Source organism: Clytia hemisphaerica, unplaced genomic scaffold (assembly GCF_902728285.1).
Source record: "Clytia hemisphaerica strain Z4C2 unplaced genomic scaffold, Clytia hemisphaerica genome assembly, whole genome shotgun sequence".
Lineage (NCBI taxonomy): Eukaryota > Metazoa > Cnidaria > Hydrozoa > Leptothecata > Clytiidae > Clytia > Clytia hemisphaerica.
The window spans coordinates 13,685-32,393 of record NW_027103671.1 but is presented as its reverse complement, the minus strand read 5'-3'; the positions used below and the strand labels follow the sequence as shown (position 1 = coordinate 32,393).

Below are 18,709 nucleotides of genomic sequence, written 5' to 3'. Positions count from 1 at the left end.
GTTGAGCCACACTTGCACAGCAGAACACAAAATTTGGAAATACTTATAGAATGACCAAAAAGACGGGGGTAATGTTATTATAATATGGGTAAAATTGCCCCTTTTTTAACCTGATTGAAATTCGAGCCGTTACTAGCAACCCTGCGGGACCCAAGGCGCCGACTATGCACCCGGCACAGTGACAAGCCGTTACTAGCAACCCTGACCCTACCTAACTGTTAGTTAATCAATTCGAAACAACAAAATCCCCGGAAACACAAAATCGTAGATAGGAAAAAAAACCATGTTCGACTGACGGTCAATTTTTATCATCTTCCCTTTGGTCGAAGCTCAAAAAATACTAATATGAACACAAAAGTGAAAGAAAACAACCAGAAACACTCCAATCATTTCAAAAAATTGAAGCTAAGTACCTAAAAAGATACAAAGGCCACACAGTATTAAAAAGTGAAATGCCAAAGCTGAAGAAAAGTTCTTTGTTTGTTTTAACATTTAAAGGCCCTTGTTGAAAAAACAACAACACTCCCTTTTGTAGAATCATAAAGAACTAATGTCAGAAATATTCAGTATGACCCCCAAAATGTACTGTATATTCGTAACTAGAATACCTTGAAATAATCTGCAACATATCTGAAACAACAAATCCTGAAAAACCGCACTTTTTTGGGCCGTTTTTGGCCCAAATTTGCCCAAAATAATTTTTTCCTTCAAAATTCGGTTCTGTCAACTTGAATTGTTTGTGGATGATTGACATCTATGTGCAAAAAATCACCTGGTCTCTGCACAAAGTCACAAATCCAGGAAGCATGAAAACGAAAGTTGCAAGTGTGCACGGCGGAATCGGGCCAAAATAGTGTCGCAAAATGAAAGGTAGTGTCGCGAAATGAAAGTTAGTGCCGCGAAATGAAAGATAGTGCCGCGAAATGAAAGTTAGTGCCGCGAAATGAAAGATAATGTCGCGAAATGAAAGATAGTATTTATTTCCGCTTTGGCGCGCCATAATTTTCAGCCTTTTAAAATCAAACATCGTTAATTTACTACTTTATCAATTTGGAATTTTCTGAGATGCACCCGTGGGAAGCTCTTCTCAATAAGATACAGTTTTACAACCAGCTTTGGTTAGTCTGGGCGGTGGCGATTAGTCTGTCTAAACTCAGACCCTAATATAAAAATGAAACTCAACCTCGCAATTCAACAGGATTCAACTGGAAACAATTCATTTCAGTTTATACATGGAAAAGCCTTAGCGATGAAGATTTAGTTGAACTTCACAATAAACAGAGGACAAAATTTACAAAGAACTTTATCGCTTGAAATTTCCATTTGATGATTGTATCGAATATACAAATGCTCAAAGTGAATAAAGTCTGTCTCAATATAATCTGCAGCGAAGACAAGAAAGGCTGTAATTATAGAATTCGAATCAGATAGCGATTTGTGCTTGTTGAAAATATAAACAGGAGTAGAATATTAACAAAAAGAAAAAATTCACGAAGATTAAAGATGAAGAAGAAAAAAATAAATGGATTAGTTTAAGACATGGTATAAGGCATAATTGATAAAATCAATCAACATTAGAATTTTAAATATCTAGTTAAAAGATACCTTATCTTTGGTAAAGTCGACAAAAGGGAGAATTTCATCTTCATTCAAGCCTTTCATAACAACACAATTAACCTATAAAATTAAGATATGAAGTCAAACATCTACGTTAAACTAATCTCAAACGAGTAAGCAGCACATACAAAAATTGCTGTAATTCATTTTAATGGAATTCGAATAGATAGTGTAAGTGGTTTCGTTCTCATTGAAAAGGTAATCTCGAGTGAGAATTCAAGCCCATGATTTTAAGTTTTGTGGGTATACCAACACGTCACAAAACGACATGATTATGAAATTTCAGTACAGAACCCTGACCAAAATATAAATTGGTATTTTTGGTACCAATAATTTTTGCTGAAGATAGGACCTTATTCTTACATTTTTTCCACGTCAATTTTCTGGCTCAAATTATGAAAAGTAACATAAGGTAAAATATTTTGAGCTTGTATTACAACCCATTAGTATTGTGTATTTTACAGACAGCCTCGAAATTGTCCTTTGTGCCTGAATCATTCGAAACACTTTCATTAATACCTTTACAGAATGAAACGGTAAATCCAAAGCACGATCAATTGACTCCATAACTTTGTGATGTCCTAAAGATAGAAAGTTTACATTTTAAATTATTCTTCCTCGAACAAAAGTTTAGCTTTAGAGTGAGAACTAAATTTGGATGTGCCATAACTAACACGTTATTTCAGCCTAATCTTCAGCACCAATATTACAGTTTTTACAGTCTTTATATATGTTACAACCGTATAGGCCAGTGGCCGAGGTAGTGAATTGTGTCATTTTAAAGGGTACCCCTTAGATCAGGGCAAATTTTTGATATTATAATATTTTTAAGTTAGGTAAATATGCTTAAAAACTGCTGACTCAACAAAAAATGTTGATTTCAATATTTAAACTAAAACATCTCGAGATCTAGTCATCGAAAGTTAACAAACCATACCATTTTTGGATACTACTAATTCAGGGCTATCAAGCTGTGAGAATGATTTCTTCTGAAAATGCTCCTAGAAAATACTTCAATTTAAAGACGTCAATTTTTTGCCTTAAAACACCATTTCTCTGCATAAGGTGGTCGATACTTAACAAATAGCCCCATTTTCTTTACCTACTTTTCGAGCTGAAACTGATTATAGCATCAAATATTTGATTTTCAAACTTCGAAAAAATCTATTGATCAACTTAAAATCGGTTCACTCGAAAACTGCAGGAGATTTGAAGGGCAAAATTTTTTGTCAATTCTACACCCTATTAGGAGCATAATATAAATTTGCCCTGGTCTAAGGGATGCCTTTATTTAAGGCCTTTTCTGAATCTCAGACGCTGGTCTAATAGAATTAATTATCCATCGAGCCATCTAAATTGTAATTAAAATTTGTTGAAAAAACTTCATTTAAAATTTTAAATTAGCCCAGAAGGCCAATGTTAATAAAAAAAGCTTCTTCTTTAGAATTTTGCTGAATTTTGAGACAAAATTTTGTTGACAAAATTTTGTTAGGCTGAGATGGAAATCTTTCTAAACCATAAGAAGTTTAAATACAGGAGAATTCAACACATAAGAAACTTAATTTATTTTGAAGCCCGAGCTGTGAAATTATACTTTAATTGTACCAAAGATTCCAATAAAGAAAGCAAATAAATGAAACCAGAAATCAATAATTCCTCAAAATCATATTAGGGGTCATCCAAATAGTGTGTGCGCAAAAGTTTTTTTAAATATTCGAAACACGCGCCCCCCCCCAGTACACAGAGACCAATAGAATTGATGTCATTTAAACAATAGATAAGCACTTTTCTAAACCCTCTTTACTGTGTACATACTATATGAGCTGCCTCTTACCTCTCCTCCTTGATACAAACTCAAATTTTTCCGGTATCAGGGTGTCAAGAGAAATATTGACATGAGTCAATCCTGCATCACTTAGTTTTTGGAAATGTCTTTTGCCTGTGATACCATTAGTAGTCAGGCCAATACTTTTTATGCCATCGATTGCACTGATCCGTTCTACAATGAAAAATAAGTTATTTTAATAGTGTTAAATATCTATTATAATATATAATAATAATATATTCTTAGACAGGATTTCCAGGCATACATTTTCTCGTAAGTAGGAAATTTTGCAAATTTTGCATTTTTGAACTTCCAGAAAGATTCTGTAAGTGAAAGTTTATACATTTGAATTAAACAGTTTCTGAAGCTGAGGAAGGACCTCAAGATAAAGACCAGTGGGTGACTTAAGTCAATTATTTTATAGCTCTAATTCAAGATTATTGTTCAAAATATCGCGAGCAAATAGATGTTGCCCCTAGAATTTTCTTCATAAGAACGCCCAAAACCTTAAATAACCAAAATATGTCCAACAGGATGGTCCCTGCTGAATGATTTGGAATAAAAATTACAATCAAATCATTTTATTTACCACAGATTTCAGCAATATCTTTTCTCAGCAGAGGTTCACCACCTGTTAGCCGTACTTTTTCAACACCATGTTTTGCAAAGATTTGTGTCAAATATATTACTTCTTCAGTTGATAGTAGTTTTGATGATTTTGTCAATTCAATACCTTCCTCAGGCATACAATATTGACCTAAAAACAAGGATTGTTTGTAAATAATCGACACAGGTTGATTATTGCCCATTCAACATCTTCCTCAGGCATATATATGAAGCCTTTTTGTCAATAATCAAAGCACCATGTATCTTCCTGAGGCATGAAATATTGACCTCAAAAAACATAGCCTTGTTTGTCAATAACAGCACAGAGTAATCTATCTTTCAACACATAGCAAAAGTAAAGTGGAGCCCCAAACAAATACCATAATGTTGCCCTAATAGCAACAACAAAAACAGTTAGTTAGACAGCTAGTTACATTCTTAGGATAACAAAAGATTTAAATCCACATCTCTGACATACGTATTAAAAGTTTTGAGTTACACTGGAGCTTTCTAATAGCCCAGTTAAAAAAAGTGAGCCATTTAAAAAAGTGTTCAAATAACCTTACATCTTAAGTTGCAGCGTTCTGATAATGAGATTCTCAAGTAATTGTGAAATCGTCCAAAAGTGTCTGTCAAAGGTGATGATGGTGTTTCTTCTAATTCAACGTTAGGCTTGGTAAGCTGTGAAGGTAAAAAGATACTAACTTTTTTATTATTAAAACAATACACTCTTTTTTTGTAAGCATAACGTTTATAAGCATACTTAGCCTCAAACTTTGTAAAAAATAAGCACGATGCTAAGCATACCTCCAAGCTGAAATGCAAAAAAACTTGTAAAGCTTTTCTAAAACGCTGACCTTTTTAGGGTTACTTTTAAAGATATTTTAGCTTTCTTAGACCAAAGATTTTTGTTTGTGACGCCAAATTACAAAAAAACTGTAATTTTTGAGCATTTAAATAAGCATAAATTAAGGCTAAAAATGAGATTTTGCTCAGCATATTAAGCCTTGACCCGTTTTCATGTATGCTTATATAATACATAGTGTGTACCAATGGTTACTTCTTTTATATGCTAATGGCATGATTGTTTAGCCTTCATTTTACTTTTAGTTCTTCTTAATACCTTAAGGGAACTTCTTTTGGCGGGAACTAATTTTGGGGAATTTGGGGAATTTAGACAAAATTTGTCAAAATTAGTTCACACCAAAATTAAAAATTTTGCTCACTCGCCAAAATAAGTTCTCACAAAATTAGATTTTTTGGTATTTTGCCTAAATAATTTCTTGAGTTCACAAAAAGCTTCAAATAAGGCAAAATAGAACAGATTTTATGCTGTTGCTCGCCAAAATTTAAAAAGTTTATAATAACAATGATTTAAATTTATTGTAACAAGTGAAATAATCAATTCTTACATTATTTGTTGAGATTTGCCGTGAACATTTAGAAAATGTTGATCTGAGTGATAATATAGACACATTAATTTGTCGAATTTTAATCATTTTCTTTTTTTATCTAAATAAAAAATGGTTTGATCAGTATCAGTTAAAAATCTATCAGTTAAAACCGAAATCTGGAATAATATCTCATTGAAACAATGTTGAAGAAAGGGACAGTTTCTAGCGTGAAGCTAAAATTAAAGACCACCTAAAGTCAGGTTCTATCCAGTGCAAAATTCCCTGTATCTATCAAGACATTCCCAAAGAAACTAATAGAATATTAAAGACAATAAAAATGGGAAAGCATCGAGATAAGGCAATAAAATTCTTAGCAAAATTTTATGAATAGCTGTACATGCAAAAAGAACAAAACAAAGGCGAAATTTATGAGGCGGTAAATTTAAAACATAAACCAAATCTATCACTTAAAAAATAGCTTACAAGTTTTTTCTACAGTGTTCAGTGTAATAAAAAGAAAAATTCATCAATAATAAATAACTAATTTTTTTTTGACATTGCTTTTCTACAATTAGCAATCATAATAATAAAATCTAGTCAAGATAAAACAATTACAAATTCAAGCTAGTAATCACCTTGTAGAAAAGCTCAAAACTCACCCTACATTATATTAAAACTAAAAAATAACAACATAAATGATAAAAGACACATTTGGTAACTTTTTGGCATATCAATTTCATTTGCATTCATAGACCTTAAACAAAGTGCCAACATTATTTCTAATATAGATAAATTTATTTGGATATTATTCACGGTTGATTATTATTACTCATGTGCAAAATGTATACAGAAAAAATGTGTGAAAATGCCTATCTATGAGACATAATATAATGTAAGGTTAGAAAAAAGAGGAATTCAAGAGTTCCCAACTTTTTCAAAAAAAATACTATAAAATAATTCTTTACATGCAATTTTTATATTTTTTAGATTATCATGATATTTCTATTCTGGTTCGACTTTTGCTTTCTTTGGTGCTATGGTGTAATCGTCATGGTCACCTGCATTGTTTGGTCTTTCTATAAGAACAGGTTCTGTTTTTACAACTGTCTCAGATGATGAATTCATGCTCTTGTCATCAGATGTGTTTAACAGTAGCTCTGAAGCAGATCCCAGGAGAGCTGCAGCTGTTGCATCAATTGTGACTGTACCAGTTGCTCTTGAATTTTCCAGCTCTCGTACTAAATTACAGAACAGAAAAAATCAAGTCCAGATCTTGTATAAAATGGTTGAACACAAAAAATATCAAAATTGTCTCTAATAATCAATATACCTTGTTGGTCAAGAATCATATTATGCCTTTTCAACTCATCAATATCTGTCTGAAAAAAAGCATGAAAAATGACTTAATTCCAAAAATGATTCTATATAAACAGCTACCTTATTACACAAATAAAAGAAGACAAATAATTAATGGCCTTGAAACTAAAACATGCTAAAAACTAACACAAACTTTTCTGCTTTTTCAAGGATTGGGGTTTTTATTAACAAAAAATTTGTCTATTTGTGTTAATAAAATGACTAGCAATATTCGTGTAAGGTAATCCCTTTTTTACTAATCAAGTCAGCATTTTACAAAGGAGAAAAAGTTATTTTTAATGACCTTTTAGGACCTCCCTGGTATTTTCACGAAAAACTGTCACATAATTTAAAATCAGATGAATAAACTCTTTACAACTTTGTACCTGGTGAGCATGGTTTTTCCTTCGCATGTACTGTATGTGTTCAGTAGCTTTGTGCAATATTTGAGCTCTTGAGGACTAAGATAACAGAAAGATGGAGAAAAAATTAAAAATGATACAAAAGGAAGAATTTATACTTCTTTCAATAAAGGAAAACAAAACTTATTAATTATGATAAGTGTTGGAAAGATGAGCTACATTTTCGAAAATAGACAAAATACTTCACAGTAAACAAACCTTTTCACCCTCCAAAGATGGAATACTATCTCTTAGACCACTAAAGCTTTCTTTAATATGATCCCTTCGTTTTCTTTCAAGGGCATTGTGATGTGCACGTTTCTCTGCCTGAAATAGCAAAAATAATTGAAAAAAAAGCTAAAATACTATACTCAGACTATTTTCAAAGAAGAGTTAAAAAAGTGTCAGAACTTCCAAAAACTATTATGCTTAAAAGTGTTTTGATTAGTAAATCTAGGATTTGTAATTAGCAGATGCAACTTCAAATAAAGCATCTTGCCATTATACAGTTACAGCTTACTGCAACAAAATCAAAAGAAATTTCTTGAAGAATTATAATAGAAGACATATGAAAAAATGTTTAATTACTAATGTTGCAAAGGTTTGTGGTCCTGATCCATCTTCATCCTAAAAAAAATTTTGAAAACTTTTAATGAAGAGTTATGTACAATATAGCCAGATTGTGGATTTTGTAAAGGAGCTCTAGATTTTGGTACACAAATGGATTTTATTTTTGACCTCTATTAGGGTCACTGTGCCCTTGTTTAGTTGTTTTGTTTTTGCTAGAATAAAACAGAAAAAACTTTTCTTATCTTTAGACAAAAGACAAAAGCTGGAAGGAATATGATGTATAATTATTTAGATTGTTAAAAAATCTGTACTGATTGAATGTAAGCGCTTAACTTTCATTTGATTGGATGTTACTTTTTAAGAAATGGCAAGGCACTTTAGTTGTTGAACAAAATAAAACAAATTGATATTTGTTAAAATAATATATCATCGCATCAAAATAAAAAAGCTTTAAGTCCATTTTTTGGAAGATTGAGTTATGACCATACCGATGCTTTACACTCTATTTTTTATTGATTTTTTGGCTCAAATCCAACAAAAACCAAGCAAAGGTGGCCTAATTTTAAGCTTTTAGAAAATAAGAATTTTACTTTTCACTTTATTTTCAGGGTAAAAAAGCCTTTAACCCTTTCCGGACGCACGGGCCACTGGGTGGCCCATGAATCGTGTTTCTATATGACGCACGGGCCACCAGGTGGCCCATAGCTTTGTGAAAGATTTTAACCGTTTTCGCGCCAAAATACAATAACATGGTTTTGAATAATGATTTTGAGATAAATTTCCCGTAACCTGCAAAAAAACGCTTTTCGATATCTTGTTTACAACTAGAATTATAAATATTCAATGTTTGTTGTAAATTTACTCAGGCTAAATCTGTAAGGGAAAAATTGCTCAAAAATTTGGACAAAAAATCACTTTACTCAGATTCTTGGAAAGCTTATGACATGAAATTTTTTTTACCCGGTCAGTAATTCAATTCTCTAAATCATATTCAAAGTTCAAGGCGTAAAGCAAATGCCTTTTACTCTATTTCTTTATTCAAAGTCAATAATTTTGCTGTTCCGAAAAAAATCTGCCGATTTTTCGGTCACGTGACAAGATGTCGGCCATATTGCAATTTTAGTAAAGCCAGTCAAAAATCAAATTTTTGTTTGCGTCATATAGCCGTGAAATCATGCGTCTGGAAAGGGTTAAAGCCAGTTTAGTCCAGAGTGGAAACAATTTTGGACTAATAGCTTTTCTAACACAAAAATATTTCAAATGTTAATGGTTTTTCAGCATTTAAGGAAAAAATAATTTAAAGTCAATTTTCTCAAAACAACAAAAATGGACTTAATAACGCTTTTTTATTTTGATGCAATGATATACAATTTCTACAGTGTATACAACTGAACAATTTACATTGTCCAGGAGTTAAATATTTAGTTTTTCTTATAATATTTTCATGTAGCTTCAAATTTCTAATTTTTCCTTTAATTTTACATAAATTATGCAGAATTTGTGCTCATTTTCCTTCTTTCTTGACCACAAAAATGGCTACAAGTACAACTTCTTATCTACATAAGTATGAGAATTGTTGTTGAATTTCTGCTCAGTTTGAATTAGCTCTATCACATAGTAAAGGTCTTCTTTGATTATGAAGACCCCCAAAAAAGTATGTTTTTTGGTCTTAAAGAATTCTGCCTGCAAATGCAAATTACAAAAAAACTGCTTGTTTTTAAGCTTAGAGAAATTCAGATATTTCAGGATCAGCTTGCGTTCATAAGGCGGCAATCTTGCGCAGGGCACTAAGTTTCTGCCTTATTTTGCTCCCAAAATAGAATGATCTAAATATGGGGGGGGTGACAATGATAAGCTTTCTCATTTTGAAAGTGTTTATTTTTTGAAAGATACAAATAGTTTATTGAACATTATTTACTACTAAGTTTAAATAATTACCGTCAACTGCTTTAACTTGGGACTATCTGACAAAACATGGGATGGCAATTCGGCCACCATTTCACTGAACTTCCAAAGTCATTTGATTTGAGTTAACTAATGGCATATTAGAAATTACAATTCAGGGTGGCCAGCGATTTTAGTCATTGAAAATCAAGTATATTCAAGTACTTTTTGGAGCATTTTTGATAATTTTCAAGTATATATTTGCTATTTTCAAGTATATGAAGGTGAAAAATTCAAGTACATTCAAGTATATTTTGAACTTTACGTATGGTGCTTCGTTAGAATAGGGATATCCGGATCCTCAATGTGCCAGAAATTTTATGGGCTTCCCTTTCTTAAAAGTATTATGACAAAATTGTGTGCACAAAATAATGTCACTGATGCCAGAATTATTTTGACATTTTCTCAAATTAAACAACAGATCAAAATGTACTCTAGAAACTAGTGGATTTATGACACCATGGCGTACTACAGCGGTTGTCTAATTTCTAGAATTTTATTACTAACAGCTTACGCAGCAAGGTTGTCAAATCAGAAGATTTGGTTGCGAGCGAAGTGGGTAGAATTTCTTTTGCAATTCTAAGTAGTAGAAAGAAATGTTCCGATATTCCCAGAATGTTTTCTAGAGACTATCAGAAATATTTTCTTCAAATATCAGACTTCAAGACTTTTAAGACATATCCAGTTCGAGCAGACGAAGAAACTGTGTAATTAAGGGTTTAGTCAATTCAGTCAAATCAAAAACTTTGCTGAAAAATTGACATTTTCCCAATTTTCAACTTCTTATTTCTAGAATCATTTCCCTATGGCTCACTGCTCCCAGAAGGTTTATTTTCTAGCAAGAGTTTTTAACATAGAAAATTGGCGAGCACTTTTCATGTAGCACTTTTCATGTCACTACCTTTCAAACTTTTCAAAAATACCACCATCAATTTTAGATAGGTCAAGTGTCCTGATATTAGTGGGTTTCGTGATTACTTGGAGGACCCACCATGGTTGGGTCCGACAAAGAAAATTTTGAAAAATAGGGATTCAAAGATTGGCTAAAACCATCAATTTCAAGGGACTCTAGAAAGAAATTTCCTGACTTTCCCTGACTTTTGAAGAATTTTACAAAAATTCCCTGGCTTTTCTATGTTTTCCCTGACTTTTTCTAAAAATAGCCCTTTTTCCAGGTTTTCCAAGTTTTCCCTGACTGCTTTAGCATTAGCCTGAACAATTAATTTACCATGGGCTCCATTTTCCAGCAGTAGCTTGATTTGCAAATATCAGATATCCATTTGGCAGAGAAAGAGTGGAAATGTGCACATTGGATATATTCTTTCAATACATGCTCCAAAGGCTAGATTTTTGAAATTCTCAATGAGGGTTATCTTGCAGTAAATAACTTGAGCTGAAGAATATCTAAGATTCTGCTTTTACTTTTTTTTTATTTTTTGTATGCCCATTAAGGTTCATCTTTTTTAAAAAATCCATATCAAATAGGTTAAGTGAATAAGACCAACCAAGAATGTCTAACCTTACAAATAGGATACAATACATTGTTATCAGGAGGACCCACCATGGTTGGGTCCGAATAGAAAATTTTGGAAAATTTATACTTCAAAACAGCCTGTAAGAGCCCTGGAAATAGAAGATTTGATTGAAAAAAGAAATTCAAGTATTTTCAAGTATTCCAATTTATCATTTTCAAGTATATACTGGAAAAATGGGCATTTTTTCAAAAACTCCAGTATAATCAAGTACCAATAATTTTTTCCAGCATATTCAAGTATTTTCAAGTATTTCCAGTATCGCTGGCCACCCTGCAATTTCTCTTTCAATTTTACAGTAAGTGAAAATACAGACCAGATATGCAACAGTCCCATGTTTCGACCAATCGTCCCACTTGACGTTGACGGTAGCTAAATGTTCATAGTTTTTGAAAATGTTAACTTCATAAAAAAGCGCCAGAATTTTTTTAGAAGTTTTGCGGCGTATTTTTTTTGTTTACGGGTCAAGTAAACGATATAACGCTTTTGCCTTATTAGTCTTTAATACACGTTTCAACGGGACACTAGCGTGACCAACTGTAGTGGGTGGGTGGGTTAAAGGTTGTTGACATTTTTTTTCAAATCCAGAAACATAGATTTTTCATTCCGTATCAAATGTTACTTCTTGCCATGTTTCATTTTGATTGCTTCTTGTGTTTTGAAAAGAAAAAAAAAACAGTCTCATGTTTATGCCTTCTCTTTGTTGGACGGCCCGGCCCGTACCAGGGGGGGGTCGGTACTAAAATCTCAGACATCATGACATTTAGTGACGTGGTGGTATGCAAAAAAGCTCAAAAATAATTTTAGTACCATGTGTACTAAAATACTAAAAAGGGTGGTCTCTTAAAGAAATTTTTGAAAAATCTTAGTATTTTGTTCTAAAATCAGCCAAAATGGAGCATTTTTTTAACAATTTTGGAAAAAATTTGATTTTTTTTTTCAGGAATTTTCGAAAAAATCTGCAGAAATCTTTCAGAACTTTTCCAAATTTTTAAATATTTTTTGAAAATATTTTTATGTACAGTTCAGCACAGTTTAGTAATAAAATTATATTATTTTGCAGATTGATGCACTAAATTCGACTAGGTTTGTAACAATGACCCCATTTTGGTAAATTTAAAGCCGTAAAAGGGCAAAAAATGGGTGGTATCTATGTTAAATTGTTCAAAATAATTTTAGTACATGTGTACTAAAATAACATTTTCGAAAAAATAGGTGGGGGTATGTCAAAAATTAGCGAAAATCCTTTTAGTACTCATGTATGTCTGAGATTTTAGTACCGACCCCCCCCTGCCCGTACGACCCTTGAATTTTGCAGATGGCTGTTTGTTTCTGCCGCTAGCATGTGTGTTTGGTTTGGGAACGGGAAGTACCCATGTCTAAACTTTTCAATATATCTCCAGAAGTAACAGATTTTTTAAAAGGTCCAAGTTCCTGAATAGTTTTACTATGTTCTGTGAAAAAATCATAACCATCAGTCAAATACTCGTTCATCTATTTAAGATTGAAGACAAAAATTTGCGAAAAAAAATAAACCTTCAGCATAAAAAATGCTTTTTTAAACACTTTTTTCCACCGAAAAAAAACAAACTTTTATAGACTATAAACATAAACATTGAAGAAGCCTCTACTAATTAAAGTAAATGAGATGAGATAAGATAAAACCTTAACCCTATTCAACCTAGGCTTTTGGGGGCGGTTCAGAACTGGGGGGGGGGGGGGCTTTTCCTGTACCACCCCTTAACTTTTGATCTAGTGGGTCTTTTTGGATGAAATTTGGCACACAAGATCTTTGTCACGTAAGGTAACTTTTGACAAAAAATTTTTTTGATGACGTCACTCATCATGCCCAAAGTGAGCAAAAACCAAAAATTTCCTTTGTTCCATGAATTCCATGAGAAAATTAACATCTAGGTCAAAATTTCAAATTCAGAAATAACATAAGTTTTCATTTTCTCTTGAATATAAATATGTTGAAGTGTGAGAATCCAGAAAATTTTTCTTTAAAGTCCATTTTTCACGCTTCTGTGCTGGGGTGAAGCCTTTAATACAAAAAAATACAAAATTGCTTGAAAAAACCAAGAACTTTGCCAGAAACTTTTTTTATCCAAATATGATTGTATCAGTACATAAATCTGTGATAGAGTACTGACAACCATTATAGAAAACATATCAATAATCAAAATCTGCTTTGCTTAACTCCTATTTGTTTTTTTTCTGGCTGTTATGCATGCCTACCCGACTGTCCGTTAGTCACACTGATAAGAAGAAAAGTTCCAATGAAAGCCAAGGGAAGCTGCATGTTTCTTTTATTTTTGTCTTAAAAACAGAAGTACCATGACCATAAAATAAGTACAAAATTTTAGCCATAAAGGTTGAGTGGGTAGCTCACAAGAGGCTCATCAAAAAGTGTCCGTTAGTCACGAAACTCATTCTACCTGAGATGAAATTTTCATAAGATCACTTTTTCAGTCATAATAGGGAGAATAATCCTTTTCCAAAGTAAATAAATAAATACCCTTACCCAATTTGTCTGTCTTTGTCCTGATTCAACAAAGAAACAATGCAGTGCAAAAAACACCCATAAAAACTCAACAGATCTTTATATTTCAAAATGTTCAAAATTTCGGGATCTATGAACTTGACAGGAATGGTACCACACAGAGAAAAATAAGAATTGTTCTATTCTTTTAGGCTTTTGTCATTCTATTGATATAACATTTCACCCCTAAAGCACCAAATATAGGAATGGTTGGATTGCCTCGTCAGAATCATTAAAAAACCGTTTTGTCCGTTAGTCACGTTTTTAAATGTCCGTTAGTCACAGCATTTTTTGCCCAATTTTTGTCATATTTTCTTACTTTGACAATTTTTTTTCAAAATTAGTTTTGAAACATAAAATTCAACCTTTCCTCTAGTGAATTTAAGCAAAAAACCCAAACTGTAGCTTTAGGAACAGCACTCTACAGCTGTTTGTAAAAGTGTCCCATTTTAGATGTTAATTTTTGTGTCCGTTAGTCACGGGCCTATTAATTGCAATTTCTGACCAAGTGAAAGTCAAGAGAAAAAGTTTTATATGGTTCTTGAAACTTTGACCCCCACTGATAGTTACCACACCAAAAGAAGTTTTATTCCTAATTTCAAGCTTGACTTCTAGCCTGCTAAACAGTGGAAATGTCCGTTAGTCACATATGGAATTCATGTCTTATAAATAGCTATTGTATTCTAACAAAAGCTTTAGAAAAAAGTTGTCTGAGTTTAAAATGCTTATTTTATCCTAAATATTCAATAAAATAAGGTTCAAACGATATATTTGACATTAAAAATAAATTTGTATTGGAAAAGTGTCAATTTTTGTGACACCTTACTGTCAGAAATGTCATCATACTCGAGGTGTGAAAATTTTTAGGTGTCAAATTTTTTTTTATTTTGAAGCTAAAAAAAAGTTAGGAATTTACAGAAAATTTCAAGGCAAAAGCTCTATTATTTCAGGAGCTATTACCAATAGTTTGACCTCCGAACAGAAAGAGCCCCCCCTAGGCCGAATAGGGTTAAAGCAACCAGAATTTACAACCTTTTGTCCAATGCAAAAGACATGCTTTTCTTGCTGCCATTGTTTTAGAATGAGAATTATATTCGGTTCCAGTTCCCACGGTCTTTTTTCATCAGCTCAGATCACACGATTTCACTTTTGTTGCTTTCTCTAGTCCAATAAGACTGTGGGAATGGAGTCATGTGACATCTCTATTAAAAAACCGCACCGAATAAAATAGAAATACAGGGGGTCACACTACTGGCTACAGGAATTGAAAGCAAGCAATTAAGGCCAATATTTTTAGCTTTTCTGAAGGACAAAAGGTATAGGAAACTTTACTGAAGGAGGGATAAGGCTGGGACTATCTATTTAAAAGATATGGACAAAAAAAGGCACTTTTTGGGTGATAATTAAGATTTTACTTAGAAACTTTAATTCTCTTACCCCGGTCTCAGGCCCCCCTGATATGAGCAAGGGAACCATGTTGGCCACCACCTACAGAAAATTTCAGATCAAAACAAACAAGGAATTAATTCCTGTAACAACCAAAGAAAATTGGAAAAGCTGGTTTTTGACTGTTTCTGATCCTAAAGTGCTATTTTTTGGTAAAAGCTATGCAATTTATGTTTGGATTTCTAGAAAGCTTACCGTAAGTTGGTCTAATATCGACATCCCTCTTCTAATTCCGACACCCTTTTTTAGAGACAGGAATAATATGAAAGCTTGAATCACTTATTGAAAAAGAATAATTCCTCTCTGACCATCAAGCAAAGAAAAACAATTTCAACCTTTCTATCAATTTCAGCTGATAAAAAGGGTGTCGAAATTAGAGGAGGGATGTCGACATTAGACCAAGTTATGGTACCCATTAATTGTCAATATATTTTTTATTTGACAGTAATCTCTTCATGGAATAAAAAGATATAGTCAAATCTTGTAACCTGGAAATAGAAAGAAGCTCAAGCAACCTCTAAAATCAAATCCAATCCAAAATTATTTTACTCGTACGCTTATCGCTTCTCGAAATCTAAACCAAAAGTTGGACCCTTAATAATCGATCCAGACACTAACAAATTGACTAATGATCCCCTTTTGATGGCCAATATCCTACAAAACCAATACAAGTCTGTCTTCACCCAACCTCTTCAAAACTACGACCTTCATCCGCTTGAGTCCCAAATACCAACACTTGAAGATATCAATCTGACTATCGAGGAATTTGTCAAAGAAATCGGTACACTGTCACCAACTTCAGCACCTGGACCTGATGGTTTTCCAGCTATTCTTCTGCTAAAAACTAAAGATAACATTGCTCTACCACTTTCAATCATCTGGAGAAACATACTTAACAAAGGAATCACTCCAAAACTTTTAAAAACTGGACATATATCCCCAGTTTACAAGAAAGGGAATCAGGGACTTGCTGAAAACTATAGACCTGTTGCCCTCACATCCCACGTTTCAAAGGTCTTTGAAAAGATTGTACGAGCCAAGATACAGAGTCATCTAGAAGAAAACAATCTGTATAACAATAATCAACATGGCTTTAGGAAAGGCCGCTCATGTCTTAGTCATGCTTCAACACACCGAAAGACTGATCCATTACCTAGAGAATGGAAATAACATTGACGTTATCTATTTAGACTTCAGTAAAGCTTTTGATAAAGTAGACCGTACCATTTTGTTACACAAGCTTCAGAAAAATGGCATAAACGGTAAACTCCTTGAATGGATCAGATCCTTTTTGACTCATCGAACACAGAGAGTTTCAGTAAACTCAACCTTGTCCTCAGAAACAGATGTTATTTCAGGTGTGCCGCAAGGATCTGTGCTGGGACCGCTATTCTTCCTGATCATGATTCAAGATATCGATAACAACATCCTTCATTCTATTTTGGCATCGTTTGCTGACGACACTCGTTTGATGAAAGAAATATCCAAACTGGACGATGTTTATCATCTACAAAATGATCTAGACACTTTCTATAAGTGGACAGAAGACAACAACATGCAGCTGAATGGTCTTAAATTTGAGCACCTTGCCTACGGGAAAAACAACGCGCTGAAGCAAAGTTCTCGCTATTTTACTGACACAGCAACGTTGATCGAAAATATAGACAAAGTTAAAGACCTTGGAGTCACCCTAGACACTCAGTTGACTTATGAGAAACATATCCAAGAACAAATCAAAAAAGTGAAAAATATAAGTGCATGGATATACCGCACATTCAAATCAAGGGAAATTGAAACCATGTTAACTTCATGGAAAGCACTAGCCATCCCTCATTTGGACTACTGCTCTCAACTCTGGTCTCCCTGGAAGCGTGGTCTTGTCCAGCAACTGGAAGAAGTTCAGAAATCATTTTTACATGGAATTCCATCCCTCAGACATCTCAATTATTGGGAAAAACTCAAATCATTAAAACTGTATAGCCTTGAAAGACGGAGAGAGCGGTATCAAATTATTCATACCTGGAACGTCATTGAAGGCAACGTCCGGAATTTTGATTAAGACGAAAGTAAAGGAGGCATTTTCTGCCATATAAATCAGAGATTGGGGAGAATTTGCAATCTAAAAGCTGTCAATATCAAACACAAAAATATCTGGAGGGGAAGTCTTTCCCAAGAAGGCCCTCGATTATTCAACACCCTTCCCAGACCAATAAGAGATTTGACAAACTGCCCCAAAGAAGTATTCAAAAAACACTTAGACACCGTCCTCACAACTGTTCCGGACGAACCTCTGCTTGCCCACTATTTTAACCTTAGGCAAGCTGACTCCAACAGCCTCAAGGAAATGTCGAAGCATCGGACTCAACGAGTTGGATGAGCTGTTCAAGCAAAAGCCAAAAAAAAAAAGAGGTAGGTTGTAAATTCATTTTTCAAAAGAATTTTGCCAAAATTGATTTTCGCATTTTGCCATTTTACCCTACGCAAACGAACGTGATACTATGGATAATTAACAGGAATTTTGTAGAAATTATCTTCTGCTATTCTTCAAATAAACTATGCGAGTCGTAGCGAAAATCAAGATGACTGACCAAACAGCCATGAAGGCAATTTTTAATCATTTTTCAGGGATTTCAGGTGTTTGAAGTTTTGGGGTGTGGGTGGGTGGTCAGCTTTTAAAACATCAATTGATGTTTTTCACCTCCCTAGTGGAGCAGTGCCCTAGTGGAAATACCCTTCAACTGATTGATTGTGTTAGAATGATATTGTCTGGAAATTTTAATTTCAATTGCCTTTTAACGAACACTGCCAAAATATAAGAGGCCAAGGAATAAAGATATCCTAAATATGGATTTCTTCAGTTCAGCTAAACGCTAAAAGATAGAGTGAGTGTAGACAAAGCCCAGACAAAGTAAAGTTATATATAGTGTATCTTAAAAACAGCTCAGAGCAAGAAAACAAATTATTAAAGAAAAACAGTATTTTTTGCATGGGTTCTTCAAAAACTTACTTCTTCTCCACTAATATCAATTTTTTCTTCGTCGCTCATCATCTTTGACCAGACATATCGTGAACAAGTTTTCAAAAATCTTTTTTTCATGCAGTCGTCCTGTGTTGTTTATGCATTGAAAACACATGTCCCTCACCAAGTGAGCAATTATACATTAAAAATGCCGACAAAAGTCTGGACGATCCAAATTTCTCTTATCACAGTCAAACAGCGAGATTTTAGTATTACGGCTATCCTGGGAAATAATTTGGACCCGTACTACATTGCAAATCGAATGTTCAAAGAAATTAAGGTACCATCTACATTGAAAGTGGAAAATGGCATATTCGGCATATTCATTCAAGTGGGAAAAAGAGTGCACTCTAAGGGTGTAAAATTTGAGAAAATACCAAATGTTGAGGTAAAATTTGAGAAATTTCAAAAAAAATTTTCCTGAAAAGGGTAAAAAATTTCGAATGCACTGTAAGGG

At 33.3% G+C, this 18,709-nt stretch overlaps 2 protein-coding genes across 2 annotated transcripts in view; both read right to left on the bottom strand.

Moving 5' to 3' along the window:
• The window catches only part of LOC136803342 (molybdenum cofactor biosynthesis protein 1-like), a gene marked incomplete in the record, with an annotated part of 17,854 nt that extends 12,287 nt beyond the window's left edge, over window positions 1–5,567 (bottom strand). Inside the window, 6 exon segments of the mRNA XM_067060056.1 lie at window positions 1,606–1,677; window positions 2,137–2,198; window positions 3,452–3,616; window positions 4,032–4,199; window positions 4,615–4,729; window positions 5,461–5,567. Coding sequence (XP_066916157.1) covers window positions 1,606–1,677; window positions 2,137–2,198; window positions 3,452–3,616; window positions 4,032–4,199; window positions 4,615–4,729; window positions 5,461–5,547 — 669 coding nt within the window.
• A 300-nt stretch (window positions 5,568–5,867) lies between these two features.
• Window positions 5,868–18,378, bottom strand: LOC136803341 (protein max-like). Its single transcript, XM_067060055.1, has 6 exons — window positions 18,241–18,378; window positions 7,788–7,826; window positions 7,419–7,526; window positions 7,185–7,259; window positions 6,773–6,821; window positions 5,868–6,680 (listed from the first exon to the last, which is right to left on the bottom strand). Exons 1-6 carry the CDS (start codon window positions 18,328–18,330, stop codon window positions 6,445–6,447), a joined length of 597 nt encoding a protein of 198 aa, XP_066916156.1. The 5' UTR covers window positions 18,331–18,378; the 3' UTR covers window positions 5,868–6,444.
• Between the last annotated feature and the right edge of the window lie 331 nt (window positions 18,379–18,709).